The following is a 22,293-nucleotide window of genomic DNA, read 5'->3' on the forward strand; positions in this document are numbered from 1 at the left end:
GTGTGGACCTGCTGCATAGTAATGCAGTCCACCTAAATCCTATGTGTTGCTCCCCCGAAGTATGGAATGGCCTGTGAGTTAAGGTCCATACTACAGGTTTGTGAACTATCCTCTGTTGCATTCCAGAAATCAAAGTTTCTCTAAATAGAGCATGGTCCTTCGTTACACCTGTGGGTTGGCATTGATAAGTATCAAATTTGGTTATGTTTGCGGTGTGCTTATGTCTCTTTCAGTTGGAAGGTTTCTACCCCCAAATAAACACAATTTCGTCGACCGTGTAACTCAACACAAGCCTTTCTCAGTATGTGACTCGGGAATATTGAAACTTTTCTCTTAATTTTCTTTTTTCTTTTTATTTTTTTTAAGGTTCCTAAGCAGAGAGTGGAAACTGAGAAGAAGGCAGAGTTGGTTGAAAATGGTAAGCCTGTGTTGCTAATCTGCTTTGACTTCCTTTGATGCTCATAGCTGTACATTTTGTCCGAAAATCCTGTATTGTAGCTTTTAAAGGAGCCTAGAAGGTGGGGCATTTGTCATCTTGAGGATGCCTGGACCTGCTCCTGACAAACCAGTCAACACTTGGAGAACAGTCTTTGCATCTTCACACCAGGGTATCCATGGTGATTACTCTGGATTTCTGTCTGAGCTTTAAGCGGATAACCTGGTCTGTGATGAATCTGTGTTTAACCTGCACATCACCACCTGGAATTTTAACAGGTACATTTCTCCATTCATTTGTCTTTGCTGAAAATAGAATGAGTTCAGTTGAGATGGATATTAGCAATTCATTCTTATAGCACTAGGAAGCTCACAGCAGGTGCTACATGTACTGAACTTCCAACTGGCTCACCACCCCACCCCTCACCTCCCCCAAACCAACGACCCCAACACAGGAGCCCACAACCTCTCAAAATGTATCACAACCTGCGCAGACACACTAGCCCCCCTCAGAAAACACATTGCCACCCGCAACATCAAGAACGCCCCATGGTTCACCCCCAAACTCCAGGACTCCAAGCGCAAATGCCGCCAAGCGGAGAAAATATGGTAACAAGAACCCTCTACAACCAACTTCTCCAGCCTCAAAGCCACCATTCGCACCCATCACCAACTCATACGCACCGCCAAAAGAGACCACTACAAGACACGCCTTGACAACAACTCTCAAAACAGCAAAGAACTCTTCACCATCATCAACAAACTTGCCAAACCCAAAGCCAGCAACATAGACCCTTCACACACACAGCCCCTATGTGACGCCCTTTCCAACCACTTCCTCCACAAAATTCTGGACATCCACAACAGCTTCATACCACACACACCCACCACACACACCCCTCACTCAACCAACTCAACCCCCACTCATGATGCCCCCACCACACACAAAGAAGCCAAAAAAAAACTAACTCCATCCGCTCCGGATCCCCCTCTGACCCCTGCCCACATCGCATCTACAACAAAGCCAGCCCAACCATTGCCCCTATACTCCGACATAATCAACTCCTCCTTCGACTCTGCCGCCTACCCAGACCCCTGGAAGCACACGGAAATCACTGCTCTCCTAAAAATAAACAAAGCCGACCCAGAGATCCTCTCCAGCTATCGCCCCATCTCCCTCCTCGCCTTCCCCGCCAAGGTTGCTGAGAAACTAGTCAACACCCGCCTATCCCACTACCTCAAAGAAAACAACACTCTTGACCCCTCACAATCTAGGTTCGATAAGAACCACAGCACGGAAACCGCCCTCATCGCATGCACTGACGACATCAGGACCAAAGTCGTCAAAGGCGAGACCGTCGCACTCATCCTCCTAGACCTCTCCGCAGCTTTTGACACCGTCTGCCACCACACACTCCGCACACGCCTCCACAACATAGGAATTCGCCACAAAGCCTCAGACTGGCTCACTGCCTTCCTCACCGACTGGACCCAGAGAGTCCGCCTTCCACCTTTCCACTCCACCACCACCAAGATCATCTGCGGAGTCCCCCAAGGGTCTCAGCCCCACACTCTTCAACATTTACATGATCCCCCTAGCCAACATCCTCCGACCATACGGAATCACTATCCTCTCCTATGCAGATGACACCCAACTCATCCTCTCCCTCACCCGCAACCCCACCACCGCCAAAACCAACCTACACGCCGCTCTCCTCAACACCGCCAACTGGATGACAACTAACCACCTCAAGCTTAACTCCAACAAAACCGAGATCATCATCTTCGGCCCCAACAATACCATATGAGACCACTCCTGGTGGCCCACCGCCCTAGGACCCACACCCACCCCCGCAAACCACGCACGCAACCTCTGCATCATCCTGGACCCCGCCCTCTCCATGACACAGCAAATCAATGCACTTACCTCCTCCTGCTTCCTCACACTCCGCAATCTTAAAAAAAAAAAATAATAATCTGTCAAATGGATTCCCCCAGAGACCAGGAAGACAGTCACCCATGCACTCATCAGCAGCAGACTAGACTACGGTAACGCCCTCTACGCCGGCACCACACTCAAACTCACATGCAAACTCCAGAGAATCCAGAACACAGCCGCGCACCTCGTCCTTGGCCTCCCCCCTGCCACGAACGAATCTCACCACACCTCAAAACCCTTCACTGGCTCCCCATAAACAAGAGTCACATTCAGGATCCTCATCCACGCACACGCATCCCTCCACAACACCAGCCCGACATACCTCAACAAAAGAGTGAACTTTCACACTCCCACCCGCAACCTCCGATCAGCCAACCTCGCCCTAGCCACAGTCTCCCGCATCCAACGCACCACCACAGGAGGCAGGTCCTTCTCCTACCTCGCCCCCAAAACCTGGAACTCCCTCCGCAAATCCAAAGACCTCCTGCTCTTCAGAAAAAACCTCAAAACATGGTTGTTCGAACAGTGACCCTCCTGCCCCCCCCCCCCCCCCCCCCCCCAAACCACCCCAAGAGCCCCCCCCCCCCCCCCCCAAACCACCCCAAGAGCCTTGAGACCCTCACAGGTGAGTGGCGCACTTTATAAATTCTTTTGATTGATTGCTTGTTTGAAGCACATTCTTACTGTTGTGCTTCCAATTGAAAATTCTTGTGACCAGAGAATTTTCTGAGCAGACCTTGTCTCTAGTGGCGAATGGTGCTTAAAACCCTATGAACACTTGACGGGGATGGGGGCACTGTAGAATGTTGTGATTAATATTGGCTTTGTGACTCTAATGGAGACTGTTACACTGTTAGGGTCTTTGATGATGCATCAACCTTTAACTTCAACGCATCTTATGAAGGTTCATCTTTTGTATAAAAGAACGTTTTAGCGGCATCAAGAAGAGGATTCACATTGGATCCTAATCACCCCAAGCAGATGGTGGTTATGGACATTTTGTATGTGGTCTATGCCTGTAGGAGATTGAGATTGTGTGAGACGGATGTAATTGAGCAAATAAAGTCATCGGAATGACTTGAACCTCATAACTTGGGCTCAAGTTTGCAGTTCCCGATGGGGTTCCAGAGTCGGTAGGGAAGGTTTTTAACTTTATTTGAAGCATTTGCAGGCACTGAAAATACTCCCAAGTCCTGGGAGCAAGGACCAATTAAGATAATTTTTAGGTGCTGCAAAGTATAGTGGCAAATTCATGGTTAAAAAAACCTGGAGCAAAAACTGAGGTTCGTAACCAAGAAAAGAGTGAGATTCGATTGGTCAGAGGAATGTGAAGTCTTTTTTTTGGTGTGGAAAAGAGTATGGCTCAAACTCACAAATTGAAACCAATTGACGAGTTTAAATGTGTGGTCATTACAGATGCCAGTGCTTAAGGGCTAGGTGCTGATTTAAATGCAGCGAGACCAAGGACATGGAAGAGTAGCGGTATTTGCGTTCAGGACATTGAAAAATTAAGAGGAAAATGACTCTGATTGAAAAAAGAACCTCTTCCCTGCATGTAGGGAATTAAACATTTTCAGACGTATTTGTGGGCTTTGAGGTTTGAGCAAAGGGTGGATCACAAACCAAGATTGGACATTTGTTTACAACAAAATGGGCAGAAAGGACTACACCTAGTGTAGGTAGTGGATTTCCAGGTTGCTAGGATTCACGTTGGTAATTAAATAGGCGTTAGAAACCTAAACATAAATGCTGATTGTTTATCAGGGTTTCTTTTGACCTGTTTGGCTTTTGACGAGGAGGGTGGTTGGATGGTGGCGAGTGTGCTATCACTCCCCCAGGGAGCAGTCCTTGAATAGGATTGGAGATGTTGTGTGAGTGAGGGCGATGAGTTGCTTAAGATTATAATAAACATTTCCATGGGTTGGAGGAAAGATATCAGTAATGATACCTTATTGGAGAAAGTTTTTGAGCTGCTCTATCAAGAGTTAACATTGATGGATGGGTTAGTAAAATTAAGAGAGAAAATCATGGTACCAGTTTCTCTGCGGTTGAAACTGATGACTTTACTACACGAGGGACAAACTGATATGATGTCTATGAAGAGGAAAGCTGGTATGGATTTTTGGTGGTCAGGGATGGACAGGGATTTAGAGAGGTACGTAAAGCGTTGTGCAGAGTGACCAAGTCATGTCAGTCAAGGAGTGTGGTATCTTACCTATTAGATTTCCTGTTGGCCTTGCCAAAATATTGATGTGGATATTTGTGTACCTTTTGGATATTGTAGGGGGGAGGAGTATGTTTGTGCTAGTCTTGTTGGACTATCATTCAAAATGGCCTGAGGTGAGAATGGTGGAGGAAGTAAAATCTGAAAATGTTATCTTTTTTTGTGAGGAAAGGAATTATGGAAGAGACGGTAACAGATAATGGTCCCAATTTGTGTCTGCCAAGATTCAAAAGGGTTTGTATTGGCTCAAAGCATAACACTATTTGACAGGTCTGTATCCTCCATGAGAAAATTGCCTGGTTCAAAGATTGAACCGTTTACTAAGTGGTTGTTCACAGTTGTCTTTTGGGGGGGGGGGGGGGGGGGGGGGGGGGGGGGGAGGAACTGAATTGTAAGGAAGAACTAAAAAAAAGATTGTGCCATAGAGCTGTATGTATTTAGCAGCTGGTCAAACAGTCTGTTGTGAGGAAGAAAACTGAGCACTGTAGTTCAGCTGAGATGGACGAAGAGAACAATGGTGTCTGAGCATATATAGTAGAAAGGAAGAAAAAAATCTTATTGTAGATGTGAAAGTAGAAGTAAGTCGTTCTTGTGCATTCAAGGACTGAGACGGTGGGTATCAGAGTAGATGGTATTATACGTAAAGGTAAGATGAGCCCAAAGATGAAGCGTGTGCTGGATTACACTGTGATTTTTTGATAACGGAGAAAAATGAAGCGTTTGGAGGTTAGTTCATTACAATAAGAAAGTTGTGACTTCTTTCAAATGGCATGGTAATGAAGTGCATCAAAGTGCCTGGATTGAAAAGTAAGTCGAGAATGAAAGTTTCTAAAGTGGTTGGAGCACTATGTCTAATGACTTCCTGAATTGGTGTTGATTTTGTTTTAAGAATTAGTTCCTTTGCCATTTGTTATGTTTATTATCTTTGTCATTTTAAGTCATGTTTTCTTTCGTAAATAATTGCATGAATACTTTTTTTTCGTTTAAGAGTCGATAGATGTGTTCTGTTCTTGTATCTGTAAGAATGTAAAATTCCTTGGAGCTGTAAGAATGTTGATTGATCTGGGCTTTACAATTCCAACCGAGACTACACTATCTTGGTCTTTGAGGCTGCATCAGAGTTTTCTCACGCAATAAACATTTAACTTCACATTGTGTGAAGATTCATCTTTAGGATAAAGGAACATTTTAGAGGGGTTTGTAAATGTTAGATCTGACAGCCCTAGGGTGGTCTTCCCCCAACGTTTTGCATGCCCACCTCCATTTTTCTGATCTCGGTTTTTGCTGGTTTTAGGACTCTGTGCACTTTATCACCGTTAACCAGTGCTAAAGTGCTTGTGCTTTCTCCCCTAAATGTAGTAACACCGGATCTTACCCAATTGGCATATTTAATTTACCTATAAGTCCCTAGCAAAGTGCACTAGTTGTGCCCAGGGCTGCAGCACTGATTGTACCACCCACAAAAGTAGTCCCTTAAAACATGTCTCGGGTCTGCCCTTGCAAGGCCTGTGTGTGCAGTTTCACTGCCACTTTGACTTGGCATTTAAAACTACTTGCCAAGCCTTAAATTCCCCATTTATTACATATGTCACCCCTAAGGCACCCAGCTGCATCTACATTCATCTGCATACTGATGGGTCTTCCTGGGCAGGAAGGGTGGAGGGGCTCTCACTTACACTTCAAAGGCTAGTGGCCTGATTTCCCCCCCCCTCCCAGCAGACAAAACCACTCTTTGAAGTTACCTCCACTTAAGATGCACTTTTGGGTATATATACAGGGTCTATGACCCCACCAAATCAGAGACGTCTGGATCTACCACTGGACCCTGTCAGAAGGACTGCAGAGCTGCCCAAAGGACTCATCTGGACGGTTTTTCTGCTAGCCCCCGACTCTGTCGGAAGGACTCTGCCTTCTCCCACAAATGCTTTCCTTAGGCTTGGACTGAGCTTGCCTCCTGTTCTGAAGTCTCAGGGCCATCAAAGACTTCATCAAAGAGAGAAAATCCAGTGCCTCTTATAATCGACGCAGCGCCTGCCTCACGGCTAAAAAATCACTGTATTGACTCAGTGTCTGCTCCTTCCCACCAGTGCGCTTTGGATTCTCCACGCATTGTTCCTGGGTGTCAAAATATCCCCGCATCGCAGTGAGGAACAAAGGGTGCGCTCCCAGAAATCGACGCATCATCTTGCTGCGTGGAAATAAACAACGCATTGCCTTTGCTGCCACGAAAAAACCAACGCATTGCTTTACTTTTCAGTGCATCTCCAGGTGTACTGTGGGTTTAAAGGATACAACCACTGATCCTTGTGACTCATTTAAACCTTTAACAAGTGATATCGTGACTTGTGCATAATTGGATTTTTGTTGTTTTGGTCTTATTTTATTCAGGTAAATATCAATTTTCTTAAACAGGTAAATATCAATTTTCTTAAACAGGTGTGGAGTTATTTTGTGGTGTGTAATTAACCCCACTCCCCTAAAGTAGTTCCAGATGTATTCTGTTATACTCAAGTCCGTGCAGCTCCATTTTCTGAAGCGGTAGCATCCATGTAAATGCGTTGCTGTAGTATTTGTCGAGGTAGTAGCCCCAAGTCGTGGAGGAGTGGTTTACCCTGGGACTGCTATGCAGTCACCTCAGAGGTAGAGACCTCCGTGGAGGCAGCAAGATCAGTCGAAGGGCACAGTCGCTCACTGTGTAAAGTGGGCTGAGAGCGCAGTAGCCACCATCTCCCAGAATGTAATGCAGCTATGATGTGGACAACTAAAAACATGGAGAATCCCCAGTAAGTTTACTTGATTGTGGTGTTCACTGGAAGGAAAACTCAGGGTATGCCATAAAACACAATAAAATGTGGTACAACCTATCCAAGCCATGCAGAGGACTCTCATTCCAACACATACCCTTGCAGGCCTGTGTTGCACAGCTACTTGGGTACCAAACATGCCTTCTGTAAGCATTTCTCTTTATATACATAACTGTGAAAAGGTGCAGCTTTGAGCAGGAAGTTTCCTCAGCCTGTTTGCTTCAAACCTGGTCTGGCACTTACAGCCTGCCCCAGCTTCCACCTGGCATTTCTGGGCTGTGGAACTAGTTAATAAAGAGACTGAACTACGAAGCGCGGGGAAAACTACTTTCATGGTGATTCTGGTCCTCTCAAATTCTTTGCCTGCCTTCTTCAGAATACCCACCTAGTCACCCACCCATTGAGCAGGTGCTCTGCTCTAATCATTCATAACCAAAACGCACGTATTGCGAGGACATAGTGATGAAGGGTTAGGGGTATGGCTAGTGGAGGAAGGGTCATGCTGGGTCCTTTAACAAACTTTTAATACAGCCCCTTTTGGAGAAGATTTGTTTTTTTCTATTTCTGTCCCCAGTTTGGCCAGTCTGACCTGGTACTAAAGGCGGGTGACTCTGAACTGAAGACTGAACGTGGAAATACCATGAGGGCAGTGCTTTCTGTAGCCAGTGTAGAGAAGATGTGTACCATTAGCCTAGGATCTAAGGTGAGAGTCCACCCTGTGCTGTGGGAATCTACCATAGACTTGCAGTGGTTTGGGAATCCTTCCGGAATCCTTTTCGTAACATAGTACTGGGGAGTCTAGGTCAGGGTTCTGCAAAGTCGGTCCTGGAGAGCCGGGTCCATGCCAGGTTTTCAGCATATCCACATTTAGAAAAAAGATGTTTCAGAAATCTACATTTTTCAAAATGTGGATATGCTCAAAATCTGGCATGGACCCGGCTCTACCAGGACACTTTGCAGAACCATGGTCTAGGTGAGGGGTGAAGCTCAAATTCATGAACGAGTCTCAACTCCCCTTTCTTCCTCTGTTTAGGAGGAAAGAATTCCGCATCTAAACCCAATCCCTTTTTCCTTTGTGATCGATTCGTCAATCTTCGTGGAGATGGTTGTAGGAAGTTGGCTCTGTATGCACTATTTCAAATTAAGGAATAGTATGCACAGAGTCCAAGGGTTCCCCTTAGAGGTAAGATAGTGGCAAAAAGAGATAATTCTAATGCTCTATTTTGTGGTAGTGTAGTCGAGCAGTAGGCTTATCAAAGGAGTAGTGTTAAGCATTTGTTGTATACACACAGGCAATAAATGAGGAACAAACACTCAGACAATTCCAGGCCAATAGGTTTTTGTATAGAAAAATATCTTTTCTTAGTTTATTTTAAGAACCACAGGTTCAAGATTTACATGTAATACTTCAAATGAAAGGTATCTCAGGTAGGTACTTTAGGAACTTTGAATTAGCAAAATAGCATATACAGTTTTCACATAAATGACATATAGCTATTATAAAACTAGACAGTGCAATTTTCAACAGTTCCTGGGGGGAGTAAGAGTTTGTTAGTTTTTGCAGGTAAGTAAACCTCCTACGGGGTTCAAGTTTGGGTCCAAGGTAGCCCACCGTTGGGGGTTCAGAGCAACCCCAAAGTTACCACACCAGCAGCTCAGGGCCGGTCAGGTGCAGAGGTCAAAGTGGTGCCCAAAACGCATAGGCTTCAATGGAGTAGGGGGTGCCCCGGTTCCAGTCTGCCAGCAGGTAAGTACCCGCGTCTTCGGAGGGCAGACCAGGGGGGTTTTGTAGGGCACCGGGGGGGACACGAGTCCACTCAGAAAGTACACCCTCAGCGGGTGCAGTGTGCAAACAAGCGTCTGGTTTGTAATAGAAATCAATGGGAGACCAAAGGGTCTCTTCAGCGATGCAGGCAAGGGGGGGGGCCTCCTCGGGTAGCCACCACCTGGGCAAGGGAGAGGGCCACCTGGGGGTCGCTCCGGCACTGGAGGTCGGATCCTCCAGGTCCTGGGGGCTGCGGGTGCAGAGTCTTTGCCAGGCGTCGGGTCTTTGAAGCAGGCAGTCGCGGTCGAGGGGAGCCTCGGGATTCCCTCTGCAGGCGTCGCTGTGGGGGTTGATGAGGGGTCAACTCTGGCTACTCACGGTCTCGTAGTCGCCGGGGAGTCCTCCCTGTGGTGTTTGTTCTCCACAAGTCGAGCCGGGGGCGTCTGGTGCAGAGTGCAAAGTCTCACGCTTCCGGCGGGAAACGTGTGTTGTTTCAAAGTTGCTTCTTTGTTGCAAAGTTGCAGTCTTTGGTGAACAGAGCCGCTGTCCTCTGGAGTTCTTGGTCCTTCTAGATGCAGGGTAGTCCTCTGAGGCTTCAGAGGTTGCTGGACCCTGGGAACGCGTCGCTGGAGCAGTGTCTTTAGAAGTGGGGAGACAGGCCGGTAGAGCTGGGGCCAAAGCAGTTGGTGTCTCCGTCTTCTCTGCAGGTGTTTCAGTTCAGCAGTCCTCTTCTTCTTAGGTTGCAGGAATCTGAGTTCCTAGGTTCTGGGGAGCCCCTAAATACTCGATTTAGGGGTGTGTTTAGGTCTGGGGTGTTAGTAGCCAATGGCTACTAGCCCTGAGGGTGGCTACACCCTCATTGTGCCTCCTCCCTGAGGGGAGGGGGGCACATCCCTAATCCTATTGGGGGAATCCTCCATCTGCAAGATGGAGGATTTCTAAAAGATAGTCACCTCAGCTCAGGACACCATAGGGGCTGTCCTGACTGGCCAGTGACTCCTCCTTGTTTTTCTCATTATCTCCTCCGGCCTTGCCGCCAAAAGTGGGGGCGGGCAACTCCACTAGCTGGAGTGCCCTGGAGTGCTGTAACAAAGGGGGTGAGCCTTTGAGGCTCACCGCCAGGTGTTACAGTTCCTGCAGGGGGAGGTGATAAGCATCCTCAACCAGTACAGGCTTTGTTACTAGCCACAGAGTGACAAAGGCACTATCCCCATGTGGCCAGCAACATGTCTGGTGTGTGGCAGGCTTCTAAAACCAGTCAGCCTACACGGGTAGTCGGTTAAGGTTTCAGGGGGCACCTCTAAGGTGCCCTCTGGGGTGTATGTTACAATAAAATGTACACTGGCATCAGTGTGCATTTATTGTGCTGAGAAGTTTGATACCAAACTTCACAGTTTTCAGTGTAGCCATTATGGTGCTGTGGAGTTCGTGCATGACAGACTCCCAGACCATATACTCTTATGGCTACCCTGCACTTACAATGTCTAAGGTTTTGCTTAGACACTGTAGGGGCATAGTGCTCATGCACTTATGCCCTCACCTATGGTATAGTGCACCCTGCCTTAGGGCTGTAAGGCCTGCTAGAGGGGTGACTTATCTATACTTCATAGGCAGTGTGGGGTTGGCATGGCACCCTGAGGGGAGTGCCATGTCAACTTAGTCTTTTTGTCCCCACCAGCACACACAAGCTGGCAAGCAGTGTGTCTGTGCTGAGTGAGGGATCCCCAGGGTGGCATAAGACATGCTGCAGCCCTTGGAGACCTTCCCTGGAATCAGGGCCCTTGGTACCAGGGGTACCAGTTACAGGGGACTTACCTGGATGCCAGGGTGTGCCAATTGTGGAAACAAAAGTACAGGTTAGGGAAAGAACACTGGTGCTGGGGCCTGGTTAGCAGGCCTTCGCACACTTTCATATCAAAACTTAGCATCAGCAAAGGCAAAAAGTCAGGGGGTAACCATGCCAAGGAGGCATTTCCTTACAATGGTTTTCTGAATGTTCCCTATTTTCCTATCCGTCCTTTTTCCCATCTGCCACAAGTAACAATCTAAAGACCTAAACTGTGCTTCTTCACATCACCCCTGCCAACCTCTCCCAGATGTGGTTCTAGGTCCATCCGTCCACTCCATGGTGGAGAGATACAGTCTCTGTTGTTCTGCTGGATATTCTTTTAACTTTTACTAACCTTAAGGTAAGCGGTTTAACAACCCCTTACATAACTTGAGTTGCTCAATAGGAAAACATTCCAACATTTAAACGTCTGAACCACTTGATTTGTAAATGACGAGTATATATTGTAATGAGACGATCATCATTGCACGATATTACTCAACGTGGTGCTCCATGCATGACCATCAGTGGTAAAGTGCTCATGCAGCGCGTCAAGGAATGTGAGTGAATATACAATAAATACACAATTTGTAGTCATTCTTGTGCGGTCTGACCATGGGATTCTCAATGAAGCCTCTCAAAATTGACTAAATGTGGTGGATCCACTTGTGCTTTCTTGTGCAAAGTAGTTTTCATGGTGCAGGCCCAACTAGAAACCTCACTGGCAGTTCTAGAGATAGTCCTTGTGCTGTGTGAATATCAGTTCAGGATTTCATCAGGATGGTACCGGGAAGGCCCTTGAACCAAGTGATCGCCGATAGCGAGTCGAAGGATATATGCCATTTCAAAACTTCCGATCATCGAATTCGCCAGTGAATAGTTGATTGTGTAGACTTTTGCTAGTTGTTTTCTTGAGAGCGGCGTAGCTGGGAGAAGCCTGCAGAGGAATCATCCAGCTGTTCCCTGATGTTTGCCATGTTCAAAAGTGATAAAGTGCCAGGTATTCCCTGACTCACTGGATTCCTGGGGTGATTAAACGCAGCCCAACAGATGTATTGGCTGGCACATGGAACACTGTAACATATTAAGCCCATGTTCTGATGAACAGAGGGTCACATAGTTGTGCTTAATGGTCCATAATGGTGAGGGCACCCAGGTGTTTGAATTCACCATGACCTCTGCCGCTCGGCACCACCTTTTATCCAAGTACTTCTATGTTTGAGGTCCCTATTTCAGTACTTTGCTGGCATTTTATTTTCAAACTAACCAATACAAACCATTGCTAAATTAAACATTTAACAAATCTCTACTAACAAATCGCAACAAAACAACCATACTCAACCAATGGATGGGAATCCTACAATTCTAGGGACTGGCCCACCTGGTGTACCATTAATTCAGACTTTGAATTGTTCAAGTTGGCTACGCCCTTGCTCTGTTATCCACTCCCATGAACATCCCCACAGTTTTCTCAGGTTTCTGCAGATCATTCCCTTATCTTGTCTGCAGAGTTCATCTTTGCCCACCAGGGGTGGGTTGGATGTGGAGAACGCTACAGGATGTTACTCCCATTATTTCTGGGTCCCAAGAGAGACGGGCGACTGAGCTGTCTTGGTGGCCTCAAGGTTCAAAACATCTTCAAGCAGAAGGACCGGTTCAAAATTATGATGCGGGTTGAAGTTCAAAAGCCCTTGAAACCCATAGAAGGGCAAGTGCCCCTGAACTTTCAGGGTGCGTACCTTCATGTTCTCATTGTGCTGTCCCACACGCGTAACCTCAGATTCATGGACGGGGTGGAGCATCATCATATCACCTTCCTGACGGTCGGCCTTACCTTGGCCCCCGGGTACTGATGGAGGTGATGTGCCTGGTCGCGGCTCCTCTTTGCATGTCGGAGATAGATGTATTCCTGCACCTCAGTGACCGACTCCTAAAGGCACGATCTCCTCCGGTACTCTCGGGCCACCTACAGCCAGCGGTTTTGTTGCTGTCCAGCCATAAACTAACCTAACTCATTCCTTCAGCCTGTGCAATGTGCCTCTTTAATAGGGGCCATTCTAGACATGGTTGAGAAGAGGGATTTCCCCCCGCCACAGCAAGTCTGGGTCATTTGGACTATGAATCCGATGTTTCAGGTGAAAGTCCTTGTTCAGGGCCAGATAGTTCTTCATGCCCCTTGGCACATGCAGCTGCTGTAGAACCTTTGGCTGCGACACGAGTGCCTTTCAGATGCCGCAGTCCTGGAGGCCAGCCTGACTTGGGCAGACCTTTCTCCTGGACCCTGCCTGGAGATCACAGTTGGGCCGTGCACCATCTCAGAGCTTGGGGGGGGGGTTACATAGACAAGATGGAGATCAAAGGCCTCCGGACTGCCATGAGGGCATGAAGAAGCTAGGTGATGGATGAAATGGTTGAAATAATCTCAGCCACTGGCAATTGCTCGTCTGCATCCCAGGCCATCGTTTTTCACCCACCATGACCCCTCAGTTTGAACTCAGCCATATGCAAATCAGCTCTGCTCCAAGGAGAACAGTCCAGCACGAACTGCCAGATCGTTCCTGAACTGGAACACAAGCACCCCAGGACCTGTTTTTCCTTGGTTCTAGTGCCACAGTGAGCACTGGTCCCATGCCTGGGCATACCCATCACGCTTAGGGCATCAAAAAACAAGGTGGTGGATGGAATACACATTGTTGGGCCTTCCATATCTTGGAGTTTCTTCCTCCAGGATGTTGGTGAGACATACTTTGGTGCAACATCGAAGGCAATGTGGAGTCTCGTGCTCTGTCTGGAGGCTTTCGGGCTCACTGAATTTCCCTGATGGTCAGTCAACTGGAATCCTCCATCTGCATCAGAACGGACCAGCTCGGCCTGCATCATCTCACCGATCATGTATGGTGTCTGCATCTGGAGGTGGCACGGTGCATCGTTGCCCAATGGGACGTGCCCACAGTAGATATGTTGGCTACCATCAGGCCTTCCATACCTTGGAGTTTGTTCCCCGAGGATCTGAGACACACTTGGCCTACGGTGGGTCTGTGGCCTTTTTTACGTGTTCTTCTGGCTGGTGCGGAGTCTGCGGGTGTGAACGAGGTCAGGATGGGCTGAGTGTGGCTCATCCAAGACCTGCTGAGCCTGTGCTTTCCACCTTAACTACCTCTTTGGGAGGGTCTGCTGTCCTAGCAACAGGACAGGGCCCAAGACCTGTGCCTCCTCAGTCTAACCCTGCATGCATGAGACTTGCCTGAAACAGAGACTGGTTTTGATTTCCCACTGAAAGCTGTGAGCGCCATCTGTCCTTACCAAGCACGTAACACTGACATCTGGGCTAAGTTTGTCCTGTGCTGCAAGGGCAGCTGCATTGACGCTCTTTGTCAAATTGTCTCACATTACCATTTATTTTCTTTTTTTTCCTGCAAATCTATACCTTGCCGCTCTTGAGGATTACCTACTGGCTTTTTTTTTTGCCTTTTAGCATTTGACTCCTTGTTCAAATCACCCAAAAAAAAAAATCTTTCTTTTTTAAAGGTTTACTTGAATGTGTCCGCTTGCATCATTTCTTGTGCAGCAGTGTAACTTTTAATCCAGTTCTTGCTTAGATAAGTAACCTTCAATCTCATTCACAGTTTATCACTGAGGTTATTGGCTCCTAAACCCATCTTCTTGGCTGCAATCACTTCCATGCGATAGTAGTGAGATGCAGGCAGTCTGTGCAGCCACCATTCACCCATTCTTCCCTGACAAAGTGATCCTTTAGAATCTGGTGGGTTTTTTTTTCTCCCAAACCTGGTGCCATCCTTCCAGGCGGAGCAGTCTAGCATGCTTCCCGTATTTTTCCCCTCCCCTACGCCTCCATGCAGTAGGAATCCAGGACCAGGCCCGCGAATGGACCGCATCCTTCCTCCCGGCAGAACCCAAAGAGTCCGCCTCCCCCCGTACCAATCCAAAGCCTTCAACATCATCTGCGGCGTACCCCAGGGCTCATCCCTCATCCCGACGCTGTTGAACATCTACATTGCCCCCCTCGCACAAGTTTTCCGTCAGCACAACCTCAGCATCATCTCCTACCCCGACGACACCCAACTCATCCTCTCCCTCACCAAGGACCTGCACACCGCCAAAACTAACCTCCACAAGGGACTAAAAGCCATCGCCGACTGGATGGGAGACAGCCGGCTAAAACTGAACTCGGACAAAACAGAGGTCCTCATCCTTGTCCGCCTGGGACAACTCATGGTGGCCGACATCGCTGGGTCCCCTGCCGACTCCCACCGACAGCACACGTAACCTCGGCTTCACCCTCGACTCATCGCTCTCCATGTCAAAGCAGGTCAGCGCCATCTCCTCCTCCTGCTACAACACCCTCCGCATGCTAAGCAGAATTTAAAATGGATCCCAACAGAAACAAGAAAAACAGTAACCCAGGCCCTCGTCAGCAACAGACTCGACTACGGCAACGGCCTCTATACCGATATCTCATCCAAACTCCTCCAACGCATCCAAAACGCCTCCGCCCGACTCATCCTCAACATCCACTGCCACATCACCCCCCACCTAAGAGACCTTCACTGGCTCCCCGTCAACAAGAGGATCACCTTCAAGCTCCTCACCCACGCACACAAGGCACTCCACAAAACCGGACCATCATACCCGAACAACAGACTCCGCTTCTACACCCTCACCCGGCATGTCCACTCCGCTAACCTCGCCCTCGCCTCCGTCCTCCGCATCCAACGCAAATCTTCCGGTGGCAGATCATTCTCTTACCTCACCGCCAAGACCTGGAACACCCTCCCGCCGGATCTACGACAGACCCAGGACCTTCTTTCCTTCAGAAAACTACTCAAGACTACAGCAGCAGCACCCTCTTCCCCCCCCCCCCCCCATTGAACTGGACACACAGACCACAATGGATTGCACTCCCTCTTTGGCACCATTGGCGTCGGTGCTGGTATTAACATCCACACGACAGGTGCAGAATTCGACACGAGTCCAATCTTTGCACAGATGTGGGTGACGAACCCGACGGGGGTTCCACGGCACAGACCGCGCCGAGGGCATGCTGCTGGCAGAAACCATTCTGGGGGCCCAGTGGCACAGCAGAGGGAACCAGAACATGCTTGGGATGTTCAGCATGGCATCGCCCATGGGCCGGGGACCTCGAGGTGCCTCTGTGGAACGGGCGAGACTCTTGGAGGCTTAGAAATGCTGTTGCGCCTTCTCCAGAAAACAAGTGTCAGGAAGCCCCGAGCCCCGCGTGGACTTGTGTTTTTTCTTTGAATTACTCGAAGACTTGGACTGCACAAATGACCACCTGCCTTAAGAATGACTTCATGAGCGGGAACAAGTCTGCACTCTCGACCTGCATGAAGTCTTGTGGGACCTCACCTCGTTCACGAATGGCCTTCAGGTTCATCGCAGACCCTGGACTCACGTGCCAAACCCAGACACCAGAGAGACTGTGTGTGTGTGTGTGTGTGTGTGTGTGTGTGATCAAAGTAAGTACATTATTCATCCATTAATTCATGTATTCATTTAGATGTGTGCATAATAAACTTCAGCTATGTTTCTTGCTCTGTTTCTGAACTTCACCCTGTGTGAGGCAAGGCGCCCCCAGGCGCTATTTCACGCCGCCCCTGGTTGCTTCTCTCCCGCCCTCGAGGCGCTCTGACTGCCTCGTTTGCTGGTCGGCTGGATTATTTACTCCCACCTCCCATCACTGGGAGGGCAGACCCTGCTTTGTGACCTCAGGCTGGGGTGGCTGCTTCAGACCCACCTTGGAGGCGGACTGTGAGCTTGCATCTGTCCGCTCAGACCTTCCAGGGAGGCCGCCGCCGCCCAGAAACCCAAGAGGGCCCCCTCTTCGTGGAATATTGTGGGGGGGGGGAGAGATGTTTTCCACTTTTAATTATTCATTTCTCAGAAATCCCTGCGCTCTGGCGCCTGCTTTTGGGTGAATGTGAGCGTTGTTTCCAGGGATGTCAGTCTCCTGTGTGGGGGTGTGTCTGTCTCTGTGTGTGTGTGTCTGTCTCTGTGTGTGTGTGTCTGTCTCTGTGTGTGTGTGTCTGTCTCTGTGTGTGTGTGTCTGTCTCTGTGTGTGTGTGTCTGTCTCTGTGTGTGTGTGTGTCTGTCTCTGTGTGTGTGTGTGTGTCTGTCTCTGTGTGTGTGTCTGTCTCTGTGTGTGTGTCTGTCTCTGTGTGTGTGTCTGTCTCTGTGTGTGTGTCTGTCTCTGTGTGTGTGTCTGTCTCTGTGTGTGTGTCTGTCTCTGTGTCTGTGTGTGTGTCTGTCTCTGTGTCTGTCTCTGTGTGTGTGTGTGTCTGTCTCTTCTGGGTCCGTCAGAGGTGGCCTTTGCCTCACGTGACAATGCAAGAGTTTCTTACACACCGGTGCTTCTTCAGGGCCACGAGGGCTGGGGCAGAGTCTGCCACCAGCTGGGCATACCGGCGGTGCCTCACCCCTAACTGAGACCACCCGCCCTCCCCAAAAAACCCTAATTCCTTTGGGCAGTCTCGGATTGCAACAAAGTCTCGTCTTTCTGATATTCACTACATTTAAGTAGAGCAGATTTTTTTGTTCTTTTCTTTTTAACCCATAACTTGAAGAATGTATTTTATTTGCCATTCATTTCTCTTTTTTTTTTTTTTTTTTTTTTGTGTGCCCTATACCAGGCTTTCCCAAACTCTGGACGGTCTCCTCTGCCATGTGTTTTTAAGACTCTCCTTTACTTGACACATCCCGGGGTCACGCACCCCTCTTTTCTTATTGCCTCCGGTGGGGGAGGGGGAGCTTGCTGTTTGCCCCCTCCCTTCAGTACCTGTAGCCTCAGCAGCCCACCCCCTGGTAATGAGCCTGACGTCACTTGCACGTCAGCAGAACATTTGGCATGTGCGCAATGTGTGCATGTGTGGGGTGGCCGGGCCTTGTGTGTGGGGTGAAGGTAAACCGAGTGGATAATTATTTCTTGTCGGTGGCGGTGTGTACTTGTGTGTTTGTAGGGAGGTTGCATTGACACTATAGGTGCACGTGTGTAGAGAGAACTTAATACCATTTGTGTGATGGTGTGTGTGTGTGTGTGTGTGTGTGGAGGTGTGATTAAGTAGCACTGTGTTCATGCGTGTGAGTACACGTACTGTGAATGTTTGTATGTAGAGCTGTTCGTGTGTGTGTATTACTACACGTATTGTGGATGTTTGTGTAGAGCCTGTGATAAGTAACCCTGATGTGTTCACGTGTGTACGAGTACTCCAGAGTTCACGTACTGTGGATTTGTATGTATGTGTAGAGGTTTAATTATCAGTGATGTGTTCACATGTATGTAGAAGTACACATGCTGTGAATGTTTACATGTGTAGAGTTGTGATTAAAGAGCACTGATGTGTTCACTTGTGTGTATGAGCACATGTACTGTGCAGACCCCCTGAAGAGGCTTCGTAGACCCCCAGGGGTCCCCGGACCACAGGTTGGGAACCAATGGTGTGGAGCATGTCATCAAGTAGCAGTGACTGAAGAGGGAACAAAGCCGGGAAAGCCCTCTGTTCACGTCCCCAATCCCTCTCCCAAAGAGGTTCTGAGTGTGAATTGCCCCTAGACTGTCACTAGGGAAGAATGACGTGTCATCTGGTATCCTGCAGAAGGATCGCAAGCCCACGATCACTCGTTGCCGCCGAAGATGGAGTCCTGATCGGGGCAGAGGCTGCCATCTGCACCAGGCAGGGGAGGCTGCAGCTGCCCTCGGTGACCGTTGGTACCCCTCCAGGGAGGCTGCAGCTGCCCTCGGTGACCGTTGGTACCCCTCCAGGGAGGCTGCAGCTGCCCTCAGTGACCGTTGGTACCCCTCCAGGGAGGCTGCAGCTGCCCTCAGTGACCGTTGGTACCCCTCCAGGGAGGCTGCAGCTGCCCTCAGTGACCGTTGGTACCCCTCCAGGGAGGCTGCAGCTGCCCTCAGTGACCGTTGGTATCCCTCCAGGGAGGCTGTAACCGCCCTCAGTGACCGTTGGTACCCCTCCAGGGAGGCTGTAACCGCCCTCAGTGACCGTTGGTACCCCTCCAGGGAGGCTGCAGCTGCCCTCAGTGACCGTTGGTATCCCTCCAGGGAGGCTGTAACCGCCCTCAGTGACCGTTGGTACCCCTCCAGTGAGGCTGCAACTGCCATCAGTGACCGTTGGTACCCCTCCAGGGAGGCTGCAGCTGCCCTCAGTGACCATTGGTACCCCTCCAGGGAGGTTGCAACTGCCCTCAGTGACCATTGGTATCCCTCCAAGGAGGTTGCAATTGCCATATGTGAGCCCCCTTCTGCACCTGGCCTGGGAGATCCCAACCCCTGAAGAGTCCCTGCTGTGCTGATCCACCGCGCCCGTGCCACCCAGGGGCTCGTGATTGGAAACAGTCCACAGCCACCGTGTCCGTGCCACCGAGGGGCTTGTGATTGGAAACAGTCCACAGCCTCCGCGCCACCCAGGGGCTCGTGATTGGAAACAGTCCACAGCCACCGCCGCCGTGCCACCCAGGGGCTCGTGATTGGAAACAGTCCACCGCGCCCGTCCAACCCAGGGGCTCGTGACTGGAAACAGTCCACAGCCACCGCGCCCGTGCCACCCAGGGGATCGTGATTGGAAACCGTCCACAGCCACCGCGCCCGTGCCACCCAGGGGTTCGTGATTGGAAACAGTCCACAGCCACCGCCGCCGTGCCACCCAGGGGCTCATGATTGGAAACAGTCCACCGCGCCCGTGCCACCCAGGGGCTCGTGACTGGAAACAGTCCACAGCCACTGCGCCCGTGCCACCCAGGGGATCGTGATTGGAAACCGTCCACAGCCACCGCGCCCGTGCCACCCAGGGGCTCGTGATTGGAAACAGTCCACCGCCCCCGTGCCACCCAGGGGCTCGTGACTGGAAACAGTCCACAGCCACCGCGCCCGTGCCACCCAGGGGCTCGTGATTGGAAACAGTCCACAGCCACCGCCGCCGAGCCACCCAGGGGCTCATGATTGGAAACAGTCGCCCGTGCCACCCAGGGGCTCGTGACTGGAAACAGTCCACAGCCTCCGCCCCCGTGCCACCCAGGGGCTCGTGATTGGAAACAGGCCACCGCCGCCGTGCCACCCAGGGGCTCATGATTGGAAACAGTCGCCCGTGCCACCCAGGGGCTCGTGACTGGAAACAGTCCACAGCCTCCGCCCCCGTGACACCCAGGGGCTCGTGATTGGAAACAGGCCACCGCCGCCGTGCCACCCAGGGGCTCATGATTGGAAACAGTCCACCGCGCCCGTGCCACCCAGGGGCTCGTGACTGGAAACAGTCCACAGCCACCGCGCCCGTGCCACCCAGGGGCTCGTGATTGGAAACAGTCCACCGCCCCCGTGCCACCCAGGGGCTCGTGACTGGAAACAGTCCACAGCCACCGCGCCCGTGCCACCCAGGGGCTCGTGATTGGAAACAGTCCACAGCCACCGCCGCCGAGCCACCCAGGGGCTCATGATTGGAAACAGTCGCCCGTGCCACCCAGGGGCTCGTGACTGGAAACCGTCCACAGCCACCGCGCCCGTGCCACCCAGGGGCTCGTGATTGGAAACAGTCCACAGCCTCCGCCCCCGTGCCACCCAGGGGATCGTGATTGGAAACAGCCCACAGCCGCCGCGCCCGTGGCCAGAGGAGCCGGCTGCAGACCCCACCCGCTGGCCCCTCAGGACCGGCATCTTCACCCAGTAGGTAGTAGCTGAGTTTAGCCGTGATCACCCCCACAGACTGAGCGCAGAGAGATCACTAACAAACTCGGTGAAAGCCACTGAACTGATTTGCGCATCTCAGAGTGAACTGCGCTTGTGGCTAATTACGGCCCGTACCCTCTCCATCCCAGGCACCGTAGACATGAACAGACGTCCGTATCCGGCAGAGGGTACCTCGCTGAAGGACGTAGACTGGAATACAAGTCTGCGCCCGACCCCTCAGTTCCACTGGGCAGCATTTCATTTTTGCAACAAAATTAAGGAACTTTATTTTTTACTAAAAGGTAAACACTGAGTGGGACAGCTCATTACTGTCAGTTGGTTGTTGCGCTCTGAGCTACTGTCCCTTCTCTATACTTCTGAGAAAACTGACTGAGGGCCCAGCGGTGGAGGTCAGTGACTGAGCCTGTAAGACACAGTACATAAAGCTTAGATCTGTATTCAGTCCTGGGTACCGTATTCGCTCTATCGAGACCCAACTCTAGAGGGGTCAGTGACTGATCCAGTATGACTTAGTAAATGAAGCTTAGATCTGTATTCACTCAGCAGGTACCCTGTTGACTCTGAGGAGCGAGGCTCAGCGGTGGAGGTCACTGACTGATCCTGTAAGGCACAGTACATAAAGCTTAGCTCTGTATTCACTCTGTAGGTACCCTACTGACTGAGGAGTGACAAAACCAACAGTTCAGGCCGGCCACGGCATAGCAGGCCAGCTACGGTGTCGGGAAGACCCGCAAACAGTACCTTGGATTTGAAGGGCGCCGTGATCCTCTCAGTGAGCTCCGGAGAGCGGCGTCACTGACGTTGCAGTGTCGGTTCCGGAGTCGGTGCAGGAGGAGTCGGCCCCCAAAGTCACACACCTTGCAGATCGAACTCTGGGCTGATGAAGTCAGGTGCACCGACGTTGATGGTGTCGTTGCTGCAGTACCCACAGGTCACGGTGCAGGCAGCGGCTCGGTGACGGCATCCATCGGCGTTGGTAAAGACAAAGGCTGCGGTGTGAAGCGGGGTGGTGCAATGTGCGGTGTCCACAGGTCATGGTGCAGGCAGTGGCATTGGTAGGCCCAAGCCAGTGGGACGGGATGGTGCTTTGTGACCCTTACGAACGGTGTCCACAGGCCACAGTGCAGACCGAGATGCCTGGTGACAACACTGGAGTTGATTGTGCTGGCGTCGGTGGACCCGGGGCTGTGGTGTGGGACGGGACGGTGCTTCGTGCTCCTCACGAGTGGTGTCCACAGTGCAGGCAGCGGCGCCGGAGTCAGCAGGAGCAGCGGCGTTGGGGATGCCCAGGCTGCAGTGTGAGCAGGCGATGCCGGAGTGCAGGGGCCCACAGGTCGAGGTGCGAGCAGCGGCTCGGTGAAGTCGTCCGATGACTGTGTCGGTAAGATCAGGGTCACAGTGTGAAGTGGGGCAGTGTGACTCCGTGCTGCGATGGCAGGTCACTTTGCAGGCCAGCAGCGTCGTTGGCAGTGTCGCAGTGGTTTCTCCTCTTGAACAGCACAAAACACACAGTTCCCAGTGCTGCAGGTCGAGGAAACTGAAGTCTTTGGTGTCCCTGAGACTTCTAA

The 22,293-nt window shown here is 50.6% G+C and overlaps 1 protein-coding gene across 1 annotated transcript in view; it reads left to right on the top strand.

Moving 5' to 3' along the window:
- Window positions 1-22,293, top strand: part of QARS1 (glutaminyl-tRNA synthetase 1) — a 343,605-nt gene that overhangs the window by 100,130 nt on the left and 221,182 nt on the right. Inside the window, exon 7 of the mRNA XM_069206197.1 lies at window positions 367-418. Within this exon, the coding sequence (XP_069062298.1) occupies window positions 367-418 (52 nt within the window). The remainder of the gene's footprint in view (window positions 1-366; window positions 419-22,293) is intronic.

The sequence above is a fragment of the Pleurodeles waltl genome, chromosome 9 (assembly GCF_031143425.1).
Source record: "Pleurodeles waltl isolate 20211129_DDA chromosome 9, aPleWal1.hap1.20221129, whole genome shotgun sequence".
Classification (NCBI taxonomy): Eukaryota; Metazoa; Chordata; class Amphibia; order Caudata; family Salamandridae; genus Pleurodeles; species Pleurodeles waltl.